The sequence below is a fragment of the Pocillopora damicornis genome, chromosome 2 (genome assembly GCF_964200805.1).
Source record: "Pocillopora damicornis chromosome 2, jaPocDami1.2, whole genome shotgun sequence".
NCBI lineage: Eukaryota > Metazoa > Cnidaria > Anthozoa > Scleractinia > Pocilloporidae > Pocillopora > Pocillopora damicornis.
This window is the reverse complement of record NC_142671.1, coordinates 4,971,961-4,991,422: the sequence shown is the minus strand read 5'-3', so window position 1 is coordinate 4,991,422 and position 19,462 is coordinate 4,971,961. Positions and strand designations below refer to the sequence as shown.

At 37.1% G+C, this 19,462-nt stretch overlaps 2 protein-coding genes across 7 annotated transcripts; one reads left to right on the top strand and one right to left on the bottom strand.

The window, feature by feature from the left end:
• The first annotated feature begins 714 nt into the window (after positions 1–714).
• LOC113673437 (CUGBP Elav-like family member 3-A) lies at positions 715–19,203 on the top strand. 6 transcript variants are annotated; one of them, XM_089195749.1, is made up of 13 exons: positions 715–1,018; positions 1,086–1,168; positions 2,653–2,701; positions 3,948–4,076; positions 4,192–4,271; positions 4,633–4,803; positions 5,559–5,628; positions 5,794–6,009; positions 6,614–6,790; positions 7,234–7,305; positions 7,435–7,578; positions 8,353–8,486; positions 17,866–19,203. In XM_089195749.1, exons 1-12 carry the CDS (start codon positions 835–837, stop codon positions 8,478–8,480), a joined length of 1,503 nt encoding a protein of 500 aa, XP_089051875.1. In that variant the 5' UTR covers positions 715–834; the 3' UTR covers positions 8,481–8,486; positions 17,866–19,203. The 6 variants fall into 6 exon arrangements, with proteins under 6 accessions (XP_089051875.1, XP_027045650.1, XP_027045651.1 ...); XM_027189849.2 differs by lacking the exon at positions 17,866–19,203 and adding an exon at positions 9,682–10,132; XM_027189850.2 differs by lacking the exon at positions 17,866–19,203 and adding an exon at positions 9,682–10,132 and having other exon boundaries at positions 726–1,018; positions 5,562–5,628.
• On the bottom strand, positions 11,427–13,650 carry LOC113673438 (histamine H2 receptor). Its single transcript, XM_027189851.2, has one exon. It carries the CDS (start codon positions 13,002–13,004, stop codon positions 11,994–11,996), a length of 1,011 nt encoding a protein of 336 aa, XP_027045652.2. The 5' UTR covers positions 13,005–13,650; the 3' UTR covers positions 11,427–11,993.
• Positions 19,204–19,462: the final 259 nt, after the last annotated feature.

Here is a 19,462-nt window from a genome sequence, read left to right as displayed (position 1 = left end):
ACAGCCAAAACAACCCGACTCCCCCCTCCCCTCTTTCCCCCTGGCGATAGATAATGGCCAGTTCATGTCACTCTATTAGTTGCATTACGCAGCTTTGGCTACCGCGAAAGTAACAAATCAAAAGGAGATTTGATCTTCCATTTCTTTTCTATCATGGCTCTAAAACCTAGTATTATTAGCGGACGAAACCCTTTGGGAACGGACTGGCCAAAAATGTGCTTGAGCTGAAAGTATGAAGAAGTAAAAAACGTTTAAGGGAAACTGAAGCCAAAAATTTACTTCTGCTTAACTTCAGATACATAAAATAGTTTTGCAGTTATTTCCATTCACTTCTTGTTGTTCAACCTTGGGCTCAAAATGAACAATAGCAGTAGAATGTGACGTCCATAGTGGAGAAATGACATACTTCTCACTTGAAAAGGCCACATATCAACGCTTATTAAGTGCAAACCTCACATTTATTGGTCTTCATTTTGCAAGTATTAATGGCATGCAGCCCTTTCAGTTTGAGCCGACAAATTGTCCAGCTGCGGGTGAAGAACCAGTCGAACAGTACCGTAAAGACAGGGCCATCAATTATGGTACAATTGCTCCTTGTCGTTTACTAGTTGATTAGATGTACTTAAGCGTACAGCAAGTGCTGCTACTAAATTTCTACTGAGTATTAACCATAGGTGAAAGGCTACGCTCCTGTGGGGAACTTGGGTACTAGCCTCACTCCCCAAAGAACACTGGGATACCCACATGTAGTGTCTGTCATCATATTTTTCTTCAGTTCCGTATTTTCTCTTGTATACTTTTGATTTCTTTATTTCTTCTACAACTACCGTTACCATGGACGTGACACAGATAGCCAACGGTGGAACAGTTCCTATGCGAGACGCAGATGCGATCAAACTGTTCATAGGGCAGGTCCCGAGAACGTGGGATGCCAAAGATCTCAGGCCCTATTTCGAAAGCTATGGACAAATACACGAGCTCACGGTGTTACGAGACCGAATAACTAAAAGTCATAAAGGTAATCTGGATTTTGTATATTCCTCTTGAAAAATTTTGAGCAATTTCTCATATCTTTTGTGTTGTAGGTTGTGCATTTCTAACATTTTGCTCCCGCGAAGCTGCTTTGAGCGCTCAAAAGGACTTACACGAGAAGAAAACTTTACCCGGGGTAAGCTTCGTAAGTACAGAATGTAGTTGTTGGTAAGGTTTTTGTCGGCAAATACCCATGGGGCCTGCCTTAGTATCTAGAGCTATTCTTTATGAATATAACTTTTTGTAGCGATAAGCTGCAGATCTATCGCTTGAAAAATAGACACTTGCCGACCTTCAATGCATCTGTTGCAACTTTATTTGATATTTAATAGTCTGTAACATTTCCGCCTTTTCTGTTTGCCGTTGGTGTACTGTAGAAACCACGTTTCTTCGGTAATTTTATGGTTGAGTGTATTATTTGCATGCAGAAGTTAAATATGAGCTACGTTATTAACGTGGTTCAATCTGCTTGTAACTGAAGGGTATTTTCAAATGGAAGAAATACTACAACTTGATGCACTTTCTTATCTTTAAGTAATATTAATCCATGGTACAAGGAGGTTAGACTGTTTGTTTTTGTAACCTGTGAAATCGTTGGCTTAATTCTTGGCGCTTTCTCAGGTGTTACGTTGATAAAAAAAAGTGAATACCTGATTGAAAAGTTCTGAACGTGTGCAAGGGCACTTGACATGGTCTGATAAATTTTTGTTTCGGTTTGAGGCCTGCTACAAATTGGGGCTGAGCTCAATTAAATGTCATGAGTGCTGTAAACAACTTTTAACTGTTAGTAAACCTTACCTTAGAATTAAACATTCAATAGCTGCAGGTTTTCCTCTTTAAGAACGTTTTTGATGATTGTTTTATTGAAAGTGACAAATTCGGGTAGTACTTAATGTTGAACTTAAAAATTGTTGATATAAGTGGATAATTTACATAAAATTTTCAACAGCTTGTTAGAAGGAGTGATGTAGTGGTTTGTTCTCCCTGAAAAATCCAGTCTTAAGGTTTTTAAGTTTGTTATTGGCAATCAGTGTCCTTTCTGGTTCTTTCTTAAGTTGTGTTTTTTACTCAGGAGGTTCCGTTTGTGCAACAGGAAGAAAAGATGTTTTGTCTATTCTTTTGATAAATTATGTTAATTTTTGTGAGGTGTCTGTACCAGTTAAGATTCTTGAATGATAGAAATGCATTTAAACTTAATATGTTTAAGGGGTTTGAGCAAAAAATTGATTTTGTAGTCTTTATGATGTTAACCACAGAGGAATCATGATTTGTCACAAAATCAAGTGAAAAGTCATTTAGCCTGTGTCCACTTGTTTCAGGGAAGTTTCCAGAACTTTTAACATCCAAACTGTTGTCCACTATGACAATGTGACAGAGAGTTATGAGAGTAAGGAAAAATATCAATTATTAGGGGACTAGAGGTTGAGATCGTGGGAGTTGAAGGGTTAAATTAAGTAAATGTTACTTGCATGGTGTTACCCTTGAAACCTTACTAAGTTAGGATTCTTAGAGAAAGCCTCAGAGTTCCTTATAATTATTATGTCTGTTCTTGCAAATAAACTTTTGGTGTAGATTGGATAATTTTGCCACATTAATACAAGAGGTTTCTTTTTCCAACAGATGCAAAATGCAATGCAAGTTAAACCAGCAGAAAGTGAATCTAGATCTGGTAAGTTGGGTAAAGTTGATGTGAGAGATGAGCCAGGACTGGCTTCATCTTGTACAGAAAATACCTGAAAATATGTCTTTTCCTATCTAAACTTAATATACTGTACACATGTGAATTGTTTTTACTCATGAGCACTGAAGTGAAAGTTCTTAACCTTTTGACCCCTGACAGTGACTGGCATCAAATTTCTCCTTACAATTATTTTATCACCCCTGAATAAAATCCTTGTCAAGAAAATTAAGGAATCGATCACTAACTGAAGAAGCTCTTGAGTTTTAAGAAAAATCTCAGTATCAGCACCTTAGGAAATGAATATAAAAAATATGAAGATTATGCACACAGATGTTAGGCGGCTTACTTCCTGATGCCTATTAACACCTCATCAGAAAAAAGGCAGCTAATTAGTGATTGTATAAAAGGAACTCTTGTTGCAGCATTTAGATCACCCCTGATGAAGGCACTCAGCAGGAGTGTCAAAATGTTGGGTCTATGAATTGTAACTTCTTCAGTTCCATTCATTAGATCTGTAAACCAGAGTAGCATCAAACCATGTCTGATTGTCCACCTGGTTGCCATGTGAACTTTAATATATTTTAGATGTTAGGCTGTAAAGAGTTAAGAATGATATATTGTGGAAACATTTTCCATTTCCGGGAGTGAATGTAATCTTCTAGTTTTAATGGATCTAAACCTGTGATCAGGTAGCTTAGAACATTAAAATGCATTTTGATTACATTTGTAGAGTTATGCCATCATATATTGTTAATAATTTAAACATGACAAACAAAGTCATAGTTTCTATTAAAATTGAACCCTTGAACTCCCATGAGTGACAAAGACAGAATTTCTCCTTACAATGTCAATACAATTCCAAGCAGACAAGTAATGAGAATGAAGGAAAATATCTATTAGTGGATTATTAGTTGATCCAATACCAAATTCTCTAAACTAACATGATAAGAATTGTAAGGGGACGGTAAGGAGAAGAACTAATGAGACATTGGAAGCTATAGGGTTAAGGCTCTTTGATATGTCCTTACTTCTTTTTAGTTATGGTATTATTTTTTTTCATATAATGTCACATTAGTTTCCAGACTTTTTTGGGAACTCTTTCACAGGGATTCTTTGATACCTAGTGTACTTTGATTAGTTTAAATCAATTGATGAACTTCTCTGCAGAACATGTGTTGAAACTATTAATCCTTTGCTGCTAATAAGACTTTCTTACATTTCTCTTTTCTTGTAGAGGATCGTAAACTTTTTATTGGTATGATATCTAAAAAAGCCACAGAGGATGACCTTCGAATGATGTTTTCTCCTTTTGGTACAATAGAGGAACTGACAATTTTAAGAGATAGTGATGGAAAGAGTAAAGGTGTGCTATTTATGTTCTATGCTTTTCTTAGGAGGAGTAGTTGAAAAAACTTTTTCAGAATTTTTGATCTCTAAATTTAGTTATTTGTGAGCTGAGACTGGAATTGTTTCTCTAGGTTGTGCATTCTTAAAGTTTCCAACCAGAATGCAAGCTCAAAACGCTATTGCAGAGATGCACAACAGTACTACTATGGAGGTTTGTCATTTGTATCCTATAGCAGTACTGAGAATAAATCAATGTGTATTCAGTGTGAAAGATTTCTCTGTGCAGTCTCCATTGCACCAAACCGCTCAACAGCATCATCTTAATCCTTTGACCCCTAACACTGACTAACCTATAAATTCTCCTAAGAGTACCACCCCCTGAATTGCATATTGAAGTCATGAGAATAATGGAAATGATCAATGATTCAAATTCTCCTTGTCAGCATCTTAGGAAATATACAGAAAACCGTAAGGAGAATATGCAAAGGGTGTTGAGTGCCATTTCTTCAGATGTCCTTATTTCAGACATTGATTGCCCTTAATTAATTAAAGTAGTTTTCTTTTGTTTTTAGGGTTGTCCATCACCAATAGTTGTTAAGTTTGCTGACACAGAAAAAGAAAAACTTCAGAAGAAAATGCAGCAGATGGTTGCACTTCATGGTATGGGCATGAACCTTGGGATGGGAATTGGAATGGGACTTCCTTATTTCCAGCATGCAAATTATAATGCAGCATGTCAGCAGGTGAGGAAGAACACCAATTGATATAGATAGAAGTCAACTGTATTAACAGTTTTGGTCAGCTGCGATACACATTGAGACTTCTGTTTATATCTTCACATGTGAAGATATATTGTTGTCAAGGTAATTTTTTCACCAATGTGGTAGTTTTAATTTTTTATGAAGGGTTTTTTAAAATATGTAAACATTACCTAAGTTGAATTCAACTTTAAAGAGACATTTTGTTTGTACTGAAAACTTAATGAAGGAACATCTTTCTAAATGTTAACCTCATACCTTCCACAATTCCTCTTTTCATTCTCACAAAGGGCTAATGCTTTAAATATCAGCTCTGGAAACTCTTGACGTCAGCCAATTTACATTATCAACTTATTTGCTAAAACCAAAGTATCTTTTAGTACCCTCACTGATGCAACATCACAGTTTCTTTAAAAACTTACCCCTTTTGTTTTTGCATAGGGAACTGACTATGAAACTATAGATTAAGCATGTTGATAGCAGTAGGACAAAAAAGGGAAATTAAATTATTTCTGAATTACATTCTACTTTTTGCTCAGTCGTAAATGTTAAACCCACAAGGGACTGCACTTTGTCAGAAAATATACACAACTGGATTTAGTGTGTGAGGGGAAGTACAGGTGATAATTGTTGATTGAAAATGCCATGGGTAATTTTATTTGAAATTATGGACTGGGAATTGACTTTTTTTCCAACATGGTGAAGTAGTGATGTTTAATTATTATCAGTTTCTTCAACAGCAGGCTGCCACCTTACCATCAGGGACACTACCAACTGGCTTCAATGTCATTCCTGGTGTCACTGGACCGGGTAATTGTTAGAATTATGAATATTTCTTTCAATAATGTCTTGGTAACATTGCTGTATTATTCATGTTAAACTGTTGTTATCAATTTGCAGTTCTTTTGTTCAACTTTGCTTGGATTAAAAGACATTTTCTTTTTCGGTAATGACCTTGGTTCTTGACTGTTGTAGGTGTGGCTCCTGGGACCATGGGTGCCCTTGTAGCTGCCTCAGTCATTGCTGCACAACAACAACAGCATCAAGCAGTTCAACAGACAGCAACATCACAAAATAACATAATAGGAGGCACAGGAGGTTTAGTGAACAGTAATGCTGTGTCTACAGGTGGTGCTACAAATACCTCTTCAATGATAGGAGTACAAGGTGTTCCAGGAGTCACTGGCATTGGTAAATATAGATTAAAATGATAACATTGACAATACTTTAATAATAATTATATTAATAATAATAACAATTATACTATTGATAATAATAATAATAATGAATGCTTGTATAACACCTAATCAATTCATGCTAGGTGATTTACAAAATTAAGGAACAAAAAGAAACTAAATCAATATTTTAAAAAAATTGAAGTTGCTATGAAAAAAACCTTTTTCATACAATAGGTCTTCAGCTTAGATTTAAGAGTGTCTAAATTGTCACATGAGCGGATGTCATCAAGCAAAGTATTCCAGAGTTAGGGGGCAGAATAATCTAAGGCTTGAGACCTGTAGGACTTCAGATTATTGTTAACAGCATTTAGATGTGCAGTTGTTTATACTTGTAGCGAATACCGCTTTAATACTCTAAGTCCTTGAAAATACACTTGTTGTAGTCATAGGGGAGTCTCTTAGTTGGTTCAAAAGGTGACAGATTCCAGTTGACATTATGGTGTGAAGAAGACTAACAGTTTGGAGTTGAAATGTTGTAATCAACATGTAAAGTGACTACATTTTGAGACAAATAAACACAAGTCAATACAAAAATTTCATTTCATCATTCATTTTAGGTATGAACATGCCTGGAATGGGTGTAGGAAATCTTGGTACTATGGGAGCTGCTGGTGCTCTCAGTATGGCTGGGATTCCTGGCCTTGGTAACATGACTGGTGTCTCAAGTGTTGGTGGTAACATTCAGACTGGAGATGCACTCACTCAGGCATACTCTGGAATACAACAGTATAATGGTAAGTAAGCATAGAGCATTTGCTCACTTTTAGCGGAACCCCACAATGTAAACCTTGCTCTGCTACCAGCATGGTTTTGAGTTTCATGGTTTGACTGAACTTGACCTCCAGTATAGCAAATATATATGGCAAATCTTACACTAAAACTAGTAAACAACTTCTGCACATGGTCGCTAAAGAAATTGTTTCAGAGTTCACAGTCATGTGACATGAGATTACTCCTTTCAAATGTGCAGTAATGAAACAACCTTCCTTTACAGCAAGAGGTGACAAGTTTAAAGATAAGAGATTTAAGTGATAATTGTAAGTTTGAGGTTTTTTGGACCAGACTGTGCCCAACACTCAGTAGTTCTACCACTAGCTTAAAATCTCAATTGATGTAGTTGGTCACATACAAAAACTGAAGATTGTGCTTAGTTATGTCTAATCTTTTTTTCCTGCAGCACAATTTCCTGGTGTTTATGGTCAAACTATATTCCAACAGCAACAACTCCAAAGACAACCCCAAAAGGAAGGTATGCACAATTTCCTATGAGTTACTGTGTATTTACACTAAAGTATAGTCAATGGGACTATTGGTTGCCTGTTACATTTCACATGCCAATTACTTCTCTGCTAACTGTTCATTGTTTGCTGTTACTTAGGTCCTGAGGGAGCAAATTTATTTATTTATCACTTGCCTCAAGAGTTTACTGATGCTGACCTCATGCAGACTTTTATGCCATTTGGCAATGTATTAAGTGCTAAAGTGTTTATAGATAAAAGCACAAACCTAAGCAAATGCTTTGGTAAGTTTTTGTACTTGCAATTAGGAATAAAGTTTTGCATGTGGTGCATTGCATTTTGTTGAACATTTGATCAACCAATTTGGTATAGCAAGAGATTAACTGTCTCAAAGTGCTTCTAAGGGGGAGTTTAAAAATTTTTGCCTCTTTCAAAAGTTCTTCTTACTTAAGTCACCATTAAAAATCTTCAAGTTCTACAGGTAAGTAATATCTAGTTTAGAAAGGTTGAAATTTTGCTTTCTAATGGCATCATGTTGTGTGACATGGCATCAGTAATAAAAATAGTAGTTTAAAGATTTTAGTTATTCTGTCAACTCTTTTGAATAGTAAAATATCACAAACAAATAATTTCAGCTCTTAGCACAAGTTTATGTAAACACTATGAGAAAGGGATTGGCATCTTTGAATTGTGAACAATCTTACAAGTTACATTTTGTGTTTCTTGGCACAGAGTACTTTAACTAACATGTGTTTCTTTACAGCTGTCGGTTTTCGTATTTTGAGATAGATGTGTGTTAATGGTTCTTTTTGTTCCACCGGTTCTCCTTCTCCTTCTACCTGAGGTCAAAATATGCTTCCAAGTTGAACAAAACTAGGAAATGAAGCTTTCAGTGCACGTGATAATTACTCTCAGTATTTAGATCTCTCCAATTCTACCCATTCACTTGGCCCACTAGGCCATCATTACACTAGCCATGCAAACTGGCACTAATGAGACAACATTTCTCAATAGTTGTGCCTGGTTGTAAGCAGATATTTGCTCTTTCTGTATTGCAGGCTTTGTCAGTTATGATAACCCAGTCTCTGCTCAGAATGCCATTACATCCATGAATGGTTTTCAGATAGGGACAAAGAGACTCAAAGTTCAGCTTAAAAGACCAAAAGATGCAAATAGACCCTACTAACCCCTGGTGAGTAAACTATGTTTATTATCATCTAATGCCATTTGTGCAAGCCTTGAGTGCCATAGTTTACTGACTAAAAAAATCACATTTTCATTCTTGTGTCATCCAGGCAGCTTTTAAATTTTACTTTGTGCTACCAAGACATCACTCAGAGGTCTGCCTCCAGTTTCAGGCAAAGTGCATCTGTGTCAAGTTTTCATTCCCTTCCTCTCATTACACATCATTACTTTCATAACTCATGCAAACCTTTTAATACTCAGTTGTTGCTAAAAAATGGGAGGACTGCCCTCATTGGAACACTTATGCTCATGACCATTCCTTCAGCCTTAACTTGCAGAATTCTTGACTGTGCACTAGTATGGGGAGTTTTCCATTGAATCTTGTTAATCTGGAGATAGGAAAAATATTGTTAGTTCCTTGTTAATCTTACCTTCTGCGAAATGAAAGATTTCGAGCCCTTGATATGACTGACTATGAATAAAACTTAAGCCCTGGAAATAGATTAAGAGACTTAAACGTATAAAGAATTATAAATGGCTATTTAAGACAACTTTTTCAGTGAAAGAAGGTGATGTAGATATAAACAAAACCCAATTGTCACAAGGGGTTGGGAGATGTGTCCTTTTGTATTGTTAGAATTCAGGTTTCATGGGGGAAGCCACTTAAGTGCACAAAGCATCAATAATGTTTTTAGCTGTTAGTTGTAATCGTGGAGGAATCCACCTGTTAGGAAAGAGTGCAGAGGTTATGGCAGCAGGATAAAGAAACGGTCTGTGTCTATTGGACGCACCGTGGAACACATATGAATTCTTCCTTTGTGGGTGTTTATTTTGGTTGGAACTCATTGAAAAATGGGTTCTATTACTGCTGTATAAACACGTGCCAAAGAGCAGGGTCGCTTACTGTTCTTTGACCAGTGTAACCAGTATGACTGAGTTTGGTTTGTATCCCAGAAGCCTGAAGTTTCCGCTAACGTGCAATGAAAAAATTCGGCGCAGGATTTCTTGGATTTCTAGATGAATGGTGAGAGTTATGACTGGCGAATTACTGACAATTAGAGCTCATTTCTGGCAGAAATATTGATGAGGACAGACTGTCGTAGAGTGTGCTGTGGTGGTAGTAATCATAGTCAAGTGCTTGTAGTAAATGTGTGTCATCGTGCAGCGCTTCTAACACGTTCCCTTGTCTTTGCCTCGCCTAGATCACGTGACTGTGTACGTTTGTTCTTCGTCTTGGCGGTGACCTTTGCGCTTGTGCTTTTTGTGTACCACAGTTGGTGACGTCACTTGTGACGTTTATATATCGTCACTGTTGGTGTTGGGATTCAGTAATACGTCACTGTGAAGCAGTTAAACGTCGTTGTTGAATACGTAAAATCGGTGCATGTTAGTTAAGCGGTTTTGTTAACTAGTTTCCAGTCCAGTTGTGGCGTTATTTGTCATGTGACTTTTCATATTTTGTCAGGCGAGCTCACTGTTTACTATTTATAGAGCGCGTTTCGTGTTAATGGTTAATGTTATCGTCCAACTATGGGCTCTAGTGTGTTATCAGTGGTTGTGCAGGTTTTATAAAAGCCTTGTATTGTCAGTGAGGTATAGATGGCGTTTGTACGAGCCTGACTTTTAAATAATAAAAGAAATTCACCTTTAGAATCGCGGTTCTTCTGTGTTGTTTGTGTTTTTTAGTTTGAATGGACAAAGATACGCTTATATATAAGAGAAGGAAGGGAACAATTACAGCCGCCATTAAAAGGCAGACAAAGCTCTGACCATCAAATTAAAGTCAGTACATTCTTTGATCAAAAGTAGGAGGGTTAGTTTCTTTATTCGATTCGGGCTTTTTGAATTTAAGGTGTTGATTTTTATTAGATTGGTTTGTATATTCAGGGAAAATATACAAATATACTGAGAAATAGTGATCCCAACTCTTGAAACTGCACCTATGAGGTTCAATTGTGAGCTTAAAAAAAAGGAAAAAATTGCGCCAAAAAGGGTGGACTCTCAGAAAATCTAGGTAAAGATCAAGGAACCAATCAAAAACTTGACCATTAACAGTGGTGGTAATATTATGATGGCGGTGAAGTGCGTAGGTGGTGTAAAGTCACATAATGTATCACAGCTCAGTACTAGAGACTGTCTCGTTTTTTGTTTTTTTTTTTCTGTTTGCTCTTTAGTATCATACTCATTTGAAAAAAATAGGAGAAAAGGAGACTTTGACGGCAATTACAAACTTTAAGGGTGGCGTTTGTCGTGTGTAAGTGATAAGGGAGGTTTTTTGGCAGCTTGTATAATAAACGTACTGCTGAACAAGAAAGAAATTTTCAGATACTAGATACGAGTCGTCTTTTTAACTCCATTCCCTAAGATTGGAGATTGCTAAATGATAAAAAATTATCCTTTTAAATATCATTCTGGACGAATGATCATGAAGATGGATTGAAAATATTTTGGGTAGGAAACGATATAATTTTTCAGTTTTCTTTCCTATCTGGCTAGAGAATGATGCGTAACTTATATGAAATAGCTATGAAATTATGCGAGACTAAATCAATATTTCGTGTAAAAATGAAATCTAAGTAAATTTCATCTACTTAGATTTTCCGTTTTTATTGTGGGTTTAATAGGTGTGTCAGATTTTTTTAAAATACGGTTCTAAATCGTGACAGGTCTTCATGTGTCAACTAAAGGCGGATTTCATAACAGAAATTTGTTCTGGAAAATTCTTGACATCAATCAATTTTGCTCATCATTGGCAGACGTAAATAAAAAAATCATTGTTTATACCCATTGATACTTTGAATTTTAGGAGGAAGGTAAAGTGTTTTTTTTTTCGTTTTCATAATAATACCGGCGCAGTCGGTGTCAACAACTCGGAGATGGAAAACAATTTAAATTAGAAATAAGGATTAACAAGGCTTGAAGCAGGATAGAAAAAGGCGAACAAAGAAATTATGATAAAATTTAATACAATATATTTGCAGAATTTACATTAGAATTAGTTTCATATCCTTCCATCGTTTCTTCCTACCATTTTTTGAGATAAATTTTTCCATCGGGCCAGTGCAAAGACGAGTAAAAACAGGAGCTTGGAGTATTCAATTGAAGAAGGACAATCTTCATTTGTTCTGTTACTCCTCGCTGTGCCGAACATGATACTCAGAGGTTACCTCCAGTGTTCCCAGTGAGCTGAAAATTGATATTTATTTTTGTTGCATTGCTTTTAAGAGAAAAGCACAGAGGAACCCCGGCCAGGGTAGAAAACCGAACCTTACCGAAAGAAATATCTGAGGAAGTCGATACACGGAACCAGAGAAACTATAAAAAATGGATTTCGGTCCAAACTAAGTGAAGTTATATCAGCACTCTTTGAGAGCTAAACTACATAGGATTTTCTCAATATTAATCTCAAGAGACTGAACACCTGCCGATGTACTAGACACGTTCACAATGGAAAAATTTGAATTAGAATTATGTTCCTGATTCATCAGCTAGAAATTAAAAATGTGGGATGCCCTTATAGATGTGTATTATACGCTTGCCTTCTCTCGTTTATTCTAACTGACTTTTTTCTTCCTTTATGCGGTAGAAACTTTCTCAAGAAATACTGAAACGTGGCTTGAAATTTTGCAAACCTGCAGGAATATAACACTGGATTCAAAGCAGAATTTAAGATAGCAAACACTTGCGTTGCATAGGTGCAAACCATCACCGTTTTTCGATGACTGTGGCAACCTTTGCAAAAGTATATCACGAATTGATTTCCCAGCCATGGGATAAGACAGAGGTAAAATACAAAAATAACTGAAAGGATAACTTTGAAAACTTTTTTCTCTCTCTGATAAGCCAAAGCTGTATTTGATTGTGAATTACTAACAACTATTCTTGACCGAGAGTGTTTGGAAAGATTTCTCAGAGTAATGAAGTATAGAATACAAATGCATTCAGAGCAAATAAACAGCAGTACAACAGAAACAAACCAAATAAGAAGGAAATATTGTTGCAGGAGGCTGAATGCTAATGCATAGCAAATAGAACACACCCATATAGCGCTAGATGCGATCGTCACTGTCTTTTTGGTTATTATCACTCGATATTTTAGAGGTGTTGCCAATGCATAGTACCTGTCGATAGTCAGCAGCAACACATTGCCAACAGAGACTACCAAGGACGAACAACTAAGTATCACAATGATGTATCCTAAAGATGGAGCTGCCTTTCCAATTCGGAAAAACCACACGGCTGCCCCAGGGCCAATCATCAACCCCACAATCAAGTCCGCTTCTGATAATGACAAAAGTATGAGGTTTGAAGGAGAGTTTTTCAGGATCTTCAAAGGGTCTTTGTAGACTGCAATGATTACAAGTGCATTCCCCACCACAGTTATCAGTGATAACAGTGAGTAGATGAAGCCAAAAATCGTCGCCATTCCACGAGACTCAGGGGCTTTCAGCTCTTCAAAAAATACGTCTATGGCTGATTGTACTGAGGCGTTCCAGAAATTCATGTGCCCTAGCAGTGCCGCCATGATATTTCCTGTGGCTTCTGAGGCCGAGAGAACGTAGAGTTCGAAGATTTAATGAGATTTTTGTATAGAAAGTGAATGAATCTTCTTTTACTGTGCCGTCAGCTTTCGTGGAAATTCTCGATTTTCAGTATGACTTTGCTTAGAGTTTTCTTTATCTCTCAATAATTGGTGTAAAGGAAAAGAATGGTTGTAATTAAATTTACCGTTAATGTTCTGTTCATTTAAAGAAAAACTAGGATTGTACTTGCGTCAGCTAGCGGAAGTGTGATGACATCTTTTAGATAGAAACGAATATTGACTGATTTCGCATGTAATGTTGTTTTTAAAGGGAACACTTTCATTGGAGGGTTTGTCAACTGTGCATTAGTATACAAGTACAGATATAATATATATGCAAATATTGTTTATTTAGATATAAACTTAAAAGGCTGGAAACATAATTAAACTTTAAAAATAATGTGACCTTAAAATATTTGCAGCACGAAAGGTGATCTAATGGATAAGATGAATGTAATGCCGTTAAGGGTATAGGACCGTGGTGACTTTTCTGATAAAATTATTTATTATTTTTTTGCGGTTGAATTTTATTTTAAAGTGTTGGACATTAACGCCATATTACTGAGTAATGATAAAGAGGAAGGAAAGGAACAAATGACTTTTTGTTTGTTGAATTTGGTCGAAATTAGAGAAAGCGGGTTCTTTAATTATTTTTCATTGAATCCAAGAGAATCCTCTCATGTCGAATCGTGATGATTGTCGACAGAACATTCTTCATTTTTCAAAGGAAGTCGACAAGGTGGACTCTTCCGCGTAAGGTTCCTCGTTAATTATAGTAATACAGACAGAGTGGCGGATTATGCGAGGGAAGGAAGGAGTAGACTGATCATTTATTTATCACCTGGCAGATGTGGAGATAGGATTTTGTTGTGTCATTATAAAATTTATCTGATCCCCCTATAAGGCTCTGTAATATTGTTATGATCCCCCTCATTGGCAGTCAATTTTCTAAATTCCCCCCTTTATACATTGTTGTTGACGGCTGATACCTCCTCTGTCCCCCCTGAAAACCATGTGATCCCCATAAAATACTTCGCCCCCCCCCCCCCAAGTGTTATGAATTATGATAGGTCGCTACGTTGGAAGGACTCTCTAAGACTGATACAGGCAGATGGGTTGATTTAGGGACAAAACTTCTACAAGCAGACTGGTTAATTCAGAGAATGAATCTGACATAGCCAATGGGGCTGGGCGAGAGGGTGGAGAAGGTTTGTACCGCGGGCAAAGCTGATTCAGACTGATGCGGGGTAACGCGAAGATGGAACACAGGGCATGGCTGTTGGGCTGGTTTGGTGGGTGGTCTTGTGCACTGGTACAGTTTGTGAAGCTGATGCAGGCAGACGAACTCGATGAGTATTTGAGTCGTTTGTTGCACAAAGTGCGGCAAATCATGTCAGCTTGTGTGAGAGGAATCGCGTCGTCCTTCATCCTAGCGTGAAGGTAGTAACAAGGGCGGTATGTGTAAAATTATTAGTAAGAATAATACATACCACAAAATTAGCCACTGGTTTTAACTAACAGGTGTATAGTTACAAAAACTTCACAGCTACGGGACCAAAAAAATTCCCGTTTTAAAAGAAAATTTGCAAAATTGTCTGTCGATGTTAGAGAGAACTTCTTATCTGTCTCTATTTCTGTGAAATAATCTCACATGCGATGAGGGCAATTTTCGTTGCCATTTCTATTTTTTCACGTTGTTTTGAGACTATTAGTGATATCGAATCACCACCTAACCGTGGAGAAAGTGATCTGACAGGTTTGAAACGAGGATGGTTACAATAACACATGAGCAGAACATCATTTACAACGAAACAGAGGAAGACAAAATTACCTTACTTACAGGAAATGTCTGGCATCTCGCGTTGTGAGCTCTAGGGTCGGCCTTAAAGAAAAAGGCATTTGATGATAAACATCTTTAGCCAAGCCTAAAACCGGTGCTCTTGTTAGTTTATTTTCCAGCCCTTCACTACAATAAAAACTGTAATAAAACTCTTCAGCACTGTCTGTAGAAGAGTTTCTTCAAGGGGATTTAGGGACCAGTCCGGGGGGTGGGGAGGGGGGGAAGAATTGACGAGGTCTGGAACCTGGGGACGATGTTCTGACAACTTACAAAGCGATCAACGCGCATGCTAGTCAGTGGTATCTTCAAGCAGCTGAGGACCTTCGTTGTTATTCCTAATGTTTTGAGCAAATTTTCGAAGATAGGGAATGTTCTTCAGATGAAGCATATGATGTCAGCATCAATTGAAATTACATTGTATTGAGCGTGACTGATAATTTTGGGAAAATGAGCCAAAAATGAAAGAAACGACTGGCTGTGTCACGATTAAATTGACTTGATACTCCATAAGGCTCTGTAATATTCTCATGATTTGCCCCCCCCCCCCCACCTCATTGGCAGTCAATTGGAAGTTAAATGTCCATATTCCCCCTTTTGTACTCTGTTGGCGACGACTGATCCCCCTTCTATGAAAACCATTTGCTCCCCCCAAAATCCTCCATAATAGGTAATGACTAGTTCTTTCCACATCAAGCATGATTATAACGCCATCGTTAACCTACTACGGCTTTGCAGAACGTTCCAGGGGAAAAAGTTAACGGTTCTTTCTTTCATTAGATCACCTTGTCATTGTTGAAAACAAATGCTTTGTCTCGTAATGTTTATCTTGCTCTAAGAGGAATCCTGTTTGTCAAGGGAAAGGTTGTGTCAACAGGGAAAATGTAAACGCACCGGTGAGGTACGTTTACATTTGAGGGCCATGCCTTTTTCTTCGTTGAGCTAGCTAAAGTACGTCAGTAAATCTTTCTAACATTTGCATTTATGGACATATTCAGTCTGAAGGTTTTTTTTCGGTTCATATGCCAATTTTCTTATTTATTTTCGCCAACAGCCACTGAAATATTATTTTATTATATCATAATCTTAGAATATATCAGTCGCGATAGAGTAGCAGATAGCAGACACTTTAAACTTTGGAACAAAATTTTAAAGTTATTGTGAGATTTTCTAGATCTTGGGTTATTCCAGAGAATAATTTTTAGTAGTTGATATTAAGACCCTAAAGAGTGTACTAAGACAAATTATCTGCATAACAAAAGAGTGGCATTTTTAATTTTTATTTCTGACAGATGCAAAGAAATAGACACGGTTTTTGTTCTCAAAGTCACTTCTGTCACTGAAAGCAAGTAACAAATTAAAGTATTTCTCTTTTGGTACACATCTTTATAGTGTTTAAACAGCCCGCTGAGGAAATGGAAATTATTTTTTGTTTATTTTAGAACAGATATAATAACGGTGTTCTGTTTAGGTTTAATGTTGTAAATTGTTGCTTTCGGCTGGCAAATTCCTTCGTATTTGCTTAAGGAAGCTTATGACAACTGAGCCATACTATTGTTCAAAGTTGGAGACAGCTGAGTAATTTTCACCGTCCGTCAACTGGCAATTGGTAACATTAAAACGTAAAAGGATAATTTTCGAATTCTTCTTCGGAAAATAACGCATCAAGACGCTGGGCAAAGAAAACCACGGAAACCTTAAATATAGGCTTCAGGAATAGTTTCCATCCCCGGTTCTTCGCCAATTAGCGGAAGACTGAACTATATACTTATCACTGAACACGCCTTCAAATTACAAGAAATAGATCCTGAACAGGTCTCGTCATTAGCGATGCTGACTCGTTTATTGGCTATTTTTATTTTGTGGTGGATTTGGGTCGCGAAGACATATATTTTATTCGAAATTTTTGTTGTGTAGTATGGTTGAGTATTTTTACGAGTTGTGCCGTAGTTTGACAAGATCTTAGGGCAAGTCAAAATACAAACAACGAGTTTTGAAAAATTGAACTCAGAGCCACCCTGCAACTTCAAACAGCTTAACGGAGATAGTAAGTAAAGCCTTTTTTTTAACAGGGGTGGCACAAAATGGTAATTGAAAAATCCTAATTAACCAGTGTTTAAAATTTAAACAGACATTAGGAAATGTTTAAAATCTTCTTCTTCAAACTATAGAATAACTTTAAATATGTAGAAATAAGTTCACGCAAAATGTTATGATCAAGTAAAACAATAATCCTGGCAGGTGAGCTGTAATTTTACCAATTGCAGTGAAAAGGGGCTGAAAAAAAAGGAAAAATTGAACCTTCGAAGGAGTTCGAACCCGAGGCTTCCGGGTACAAGTTAGGCTCAAATACCAACTGAGCCACGATTGCGATTGCTTAAATTGCTAATCATCTGCGAGTATCATTGCTTTCCTTGATGTTTTAAAGCCTGGTGTTGTAAAACTGATGCTCAGTGAATTGTCCACTTTGATTATTTCGCCTTTTCAACAAGTGCATGAAAGTCTCCCGATATTTTGGAAACCTCCATGCGTATATGAATGGATTCACACCCGAGTTTGCGTGCATTAAACTTGTTGAAACAACGTAACTCAAACATAAGTTAGATAAATCGCTAAAACAAGGCAGACAGAAATAGATAAGAAAGTGAGTCACAAACCAAGGTATGAAACAAAATAGATAGGCGCAAATGACAACTGCTATAGCTTTGCAAAGCCCTCTTTCCCGTTGAAGGATCATCTGACGTTGAGTTGTTGATTGGTGTGTAAATTCCGACTTCTGGCAATACGAATGGAAGCGTTTTACCATCACAGCAGACATTACAGATATGCCAAGGAGAATGCTGATAATTTGAATATTGTACGCAGTTTGCATTATAATAAAATATTGGTGTTGCAATAAGCCAAAGATAATTCCAAAGATGAAGAAATAGATCCAACAGCTAACAATAGCAACACTGATTCTTTTAGGTGTGACAACAGCTCGATACCGGAGCGGTGTTACAATGGCAAAGAATCTATCAAGTGTTAGAAGGAAGATGTGACCAACGCTAACGTTGACGAAGACTGCACTGACCGCCAAGTATGGAATTCGGGGCTTTTTGAAATGAAACATGGACCAACCCCAAGACGTGGCTGTAGGAAGTAGAAATGATCCAACAAGAAAATCGGCAGTGGCCATTGACAACACGATCAACCCAGATGGCGATCTGCGAAGCTTCTTTAGAGGATCTTTCCAAATTGACCAAATGACCAACGAGTTTCCAAAGACAATTACCGGAGTACATGCGATTCCAAGGATGACAAAGGTTACAGATATAGTCTCTAAGTTGTCCACTCTTAGCCAGAGTACATTTAAAGTTTCTTCGCTCGTCATATTCCAAAAATCGTGGTGGCCAACAAGCGCAGCCATTCTCATTCAAAACGAAGTTGAAATGTAAAAAGCAGCTGAAGTTAGGTCCCTTGTCTGATTTACATGAATTTTGTGATTCGCTTTGAGGACTCTAATTAGGGAGATTCCGAACTTGGCATTGTTTATAAACTTGGCCAAGATAATGACAGGATGTTAATATATGTTTTTTCAGCTATTCGTGAGCATGTAATTGAACTAATGCGCCGAGGCGAAAGCTAATTGGTTAGGTCGTGTTCAAATGTCACGATCTTCATTTCAAACTAATCATCATACGCTATCGTACTCACGAGGGGATTACCAAGTTATTAGTGCTCAGCTGAGAATCAAACTTTTGAAAATGTGCTTACTTTGAGCTTGAAAAGTGATTCGGTCTCTTTTAGGGGTCTCTCACCTGCGTACAAAGATAAAAAGAGATTCAAGCGCGTTCACACCAGCCGAGCATTTTTAAAAAAATACAATTTAGTCGCTGAAGAAAAATATTTAAGAACGTTGACGCTAGCGACCGAAACTTCCGACTTTGAATGATGGACAAGATTGACTTGTTTTTGTGACCAGCCAAGGAAACACAAACATTTGTTATACTGGTGCGTGGGAGAAACGTACGGGGACATATCAATATCTACTATTGCATTCAGCTATCACTCTTTTTCGTTAATGGAGAGCTGGTAGGTATCTAGAGTACAATAAACTGCAAATTTTAAATATTGACCATCGCTTGAATATTTAGATTAGCTGTGAACATGAGATGTATTTGGCAGTTCAGTTTTAATCAGGGTCAGTATACAGGCTATATAAGAATACTACCGTTAACGTCATTCTCAAAGTCATCAATGAAGTTATATTCCCTCATAGAATAGAGAGATAAAGTGATTAAAAACAATGTAATGATTTAGAAATAAGAGCCATAAGGGTTTTACATGAAAGCAGTAAAGGTACTTTTGTACATCACATCAGGGAAGATTTTCTGTTGTACATCGTAATTGCTGAACCTGACCAAGATAAACATTGGACTTTGAAGGAGCCTTTTTGCATCAGATTTTATGATCTTGGTTTGACTGATTGACATTGAGGACCAATGTTATTGGCAGGGACGGCGGTAGGAAGGCGTGATATTGATTTTGCATATCGTTAATGCCTAACGTCAGTCATATGAGT

Bases quoted from the DNA above. Each gene is read 5' to 3' on its own strand.
- LOC113673437 (XM_089195748.1), top strand. From the start codon at position 835: ATGGACGTGACACAGATAGCCAACGGTGGAACAGTTCCTATGCGAGAC. The intron at 2,702-3,947 runs GTAAGTTGGGTA...CTTTTCTTGTAG, and splicing joins AGAAAGTGAATCTAGATCTG to AGGATCGTAAACTTTTTATT. The intron at 6,791-7,233 runs GTAAGTAAGCAT...TTTTTCCTGCAG, and splicing joins TGGAATACAACAGTATAATG to CACAATTTCCTGGTGTTTAT.
- LOC113673438 (XM_027189851.2), bottom strand. From the start codon at position 13,004: ATGGCGGCACTGCTAGGGCACATGAATTTCTGGAACGCCTCAGTACAA.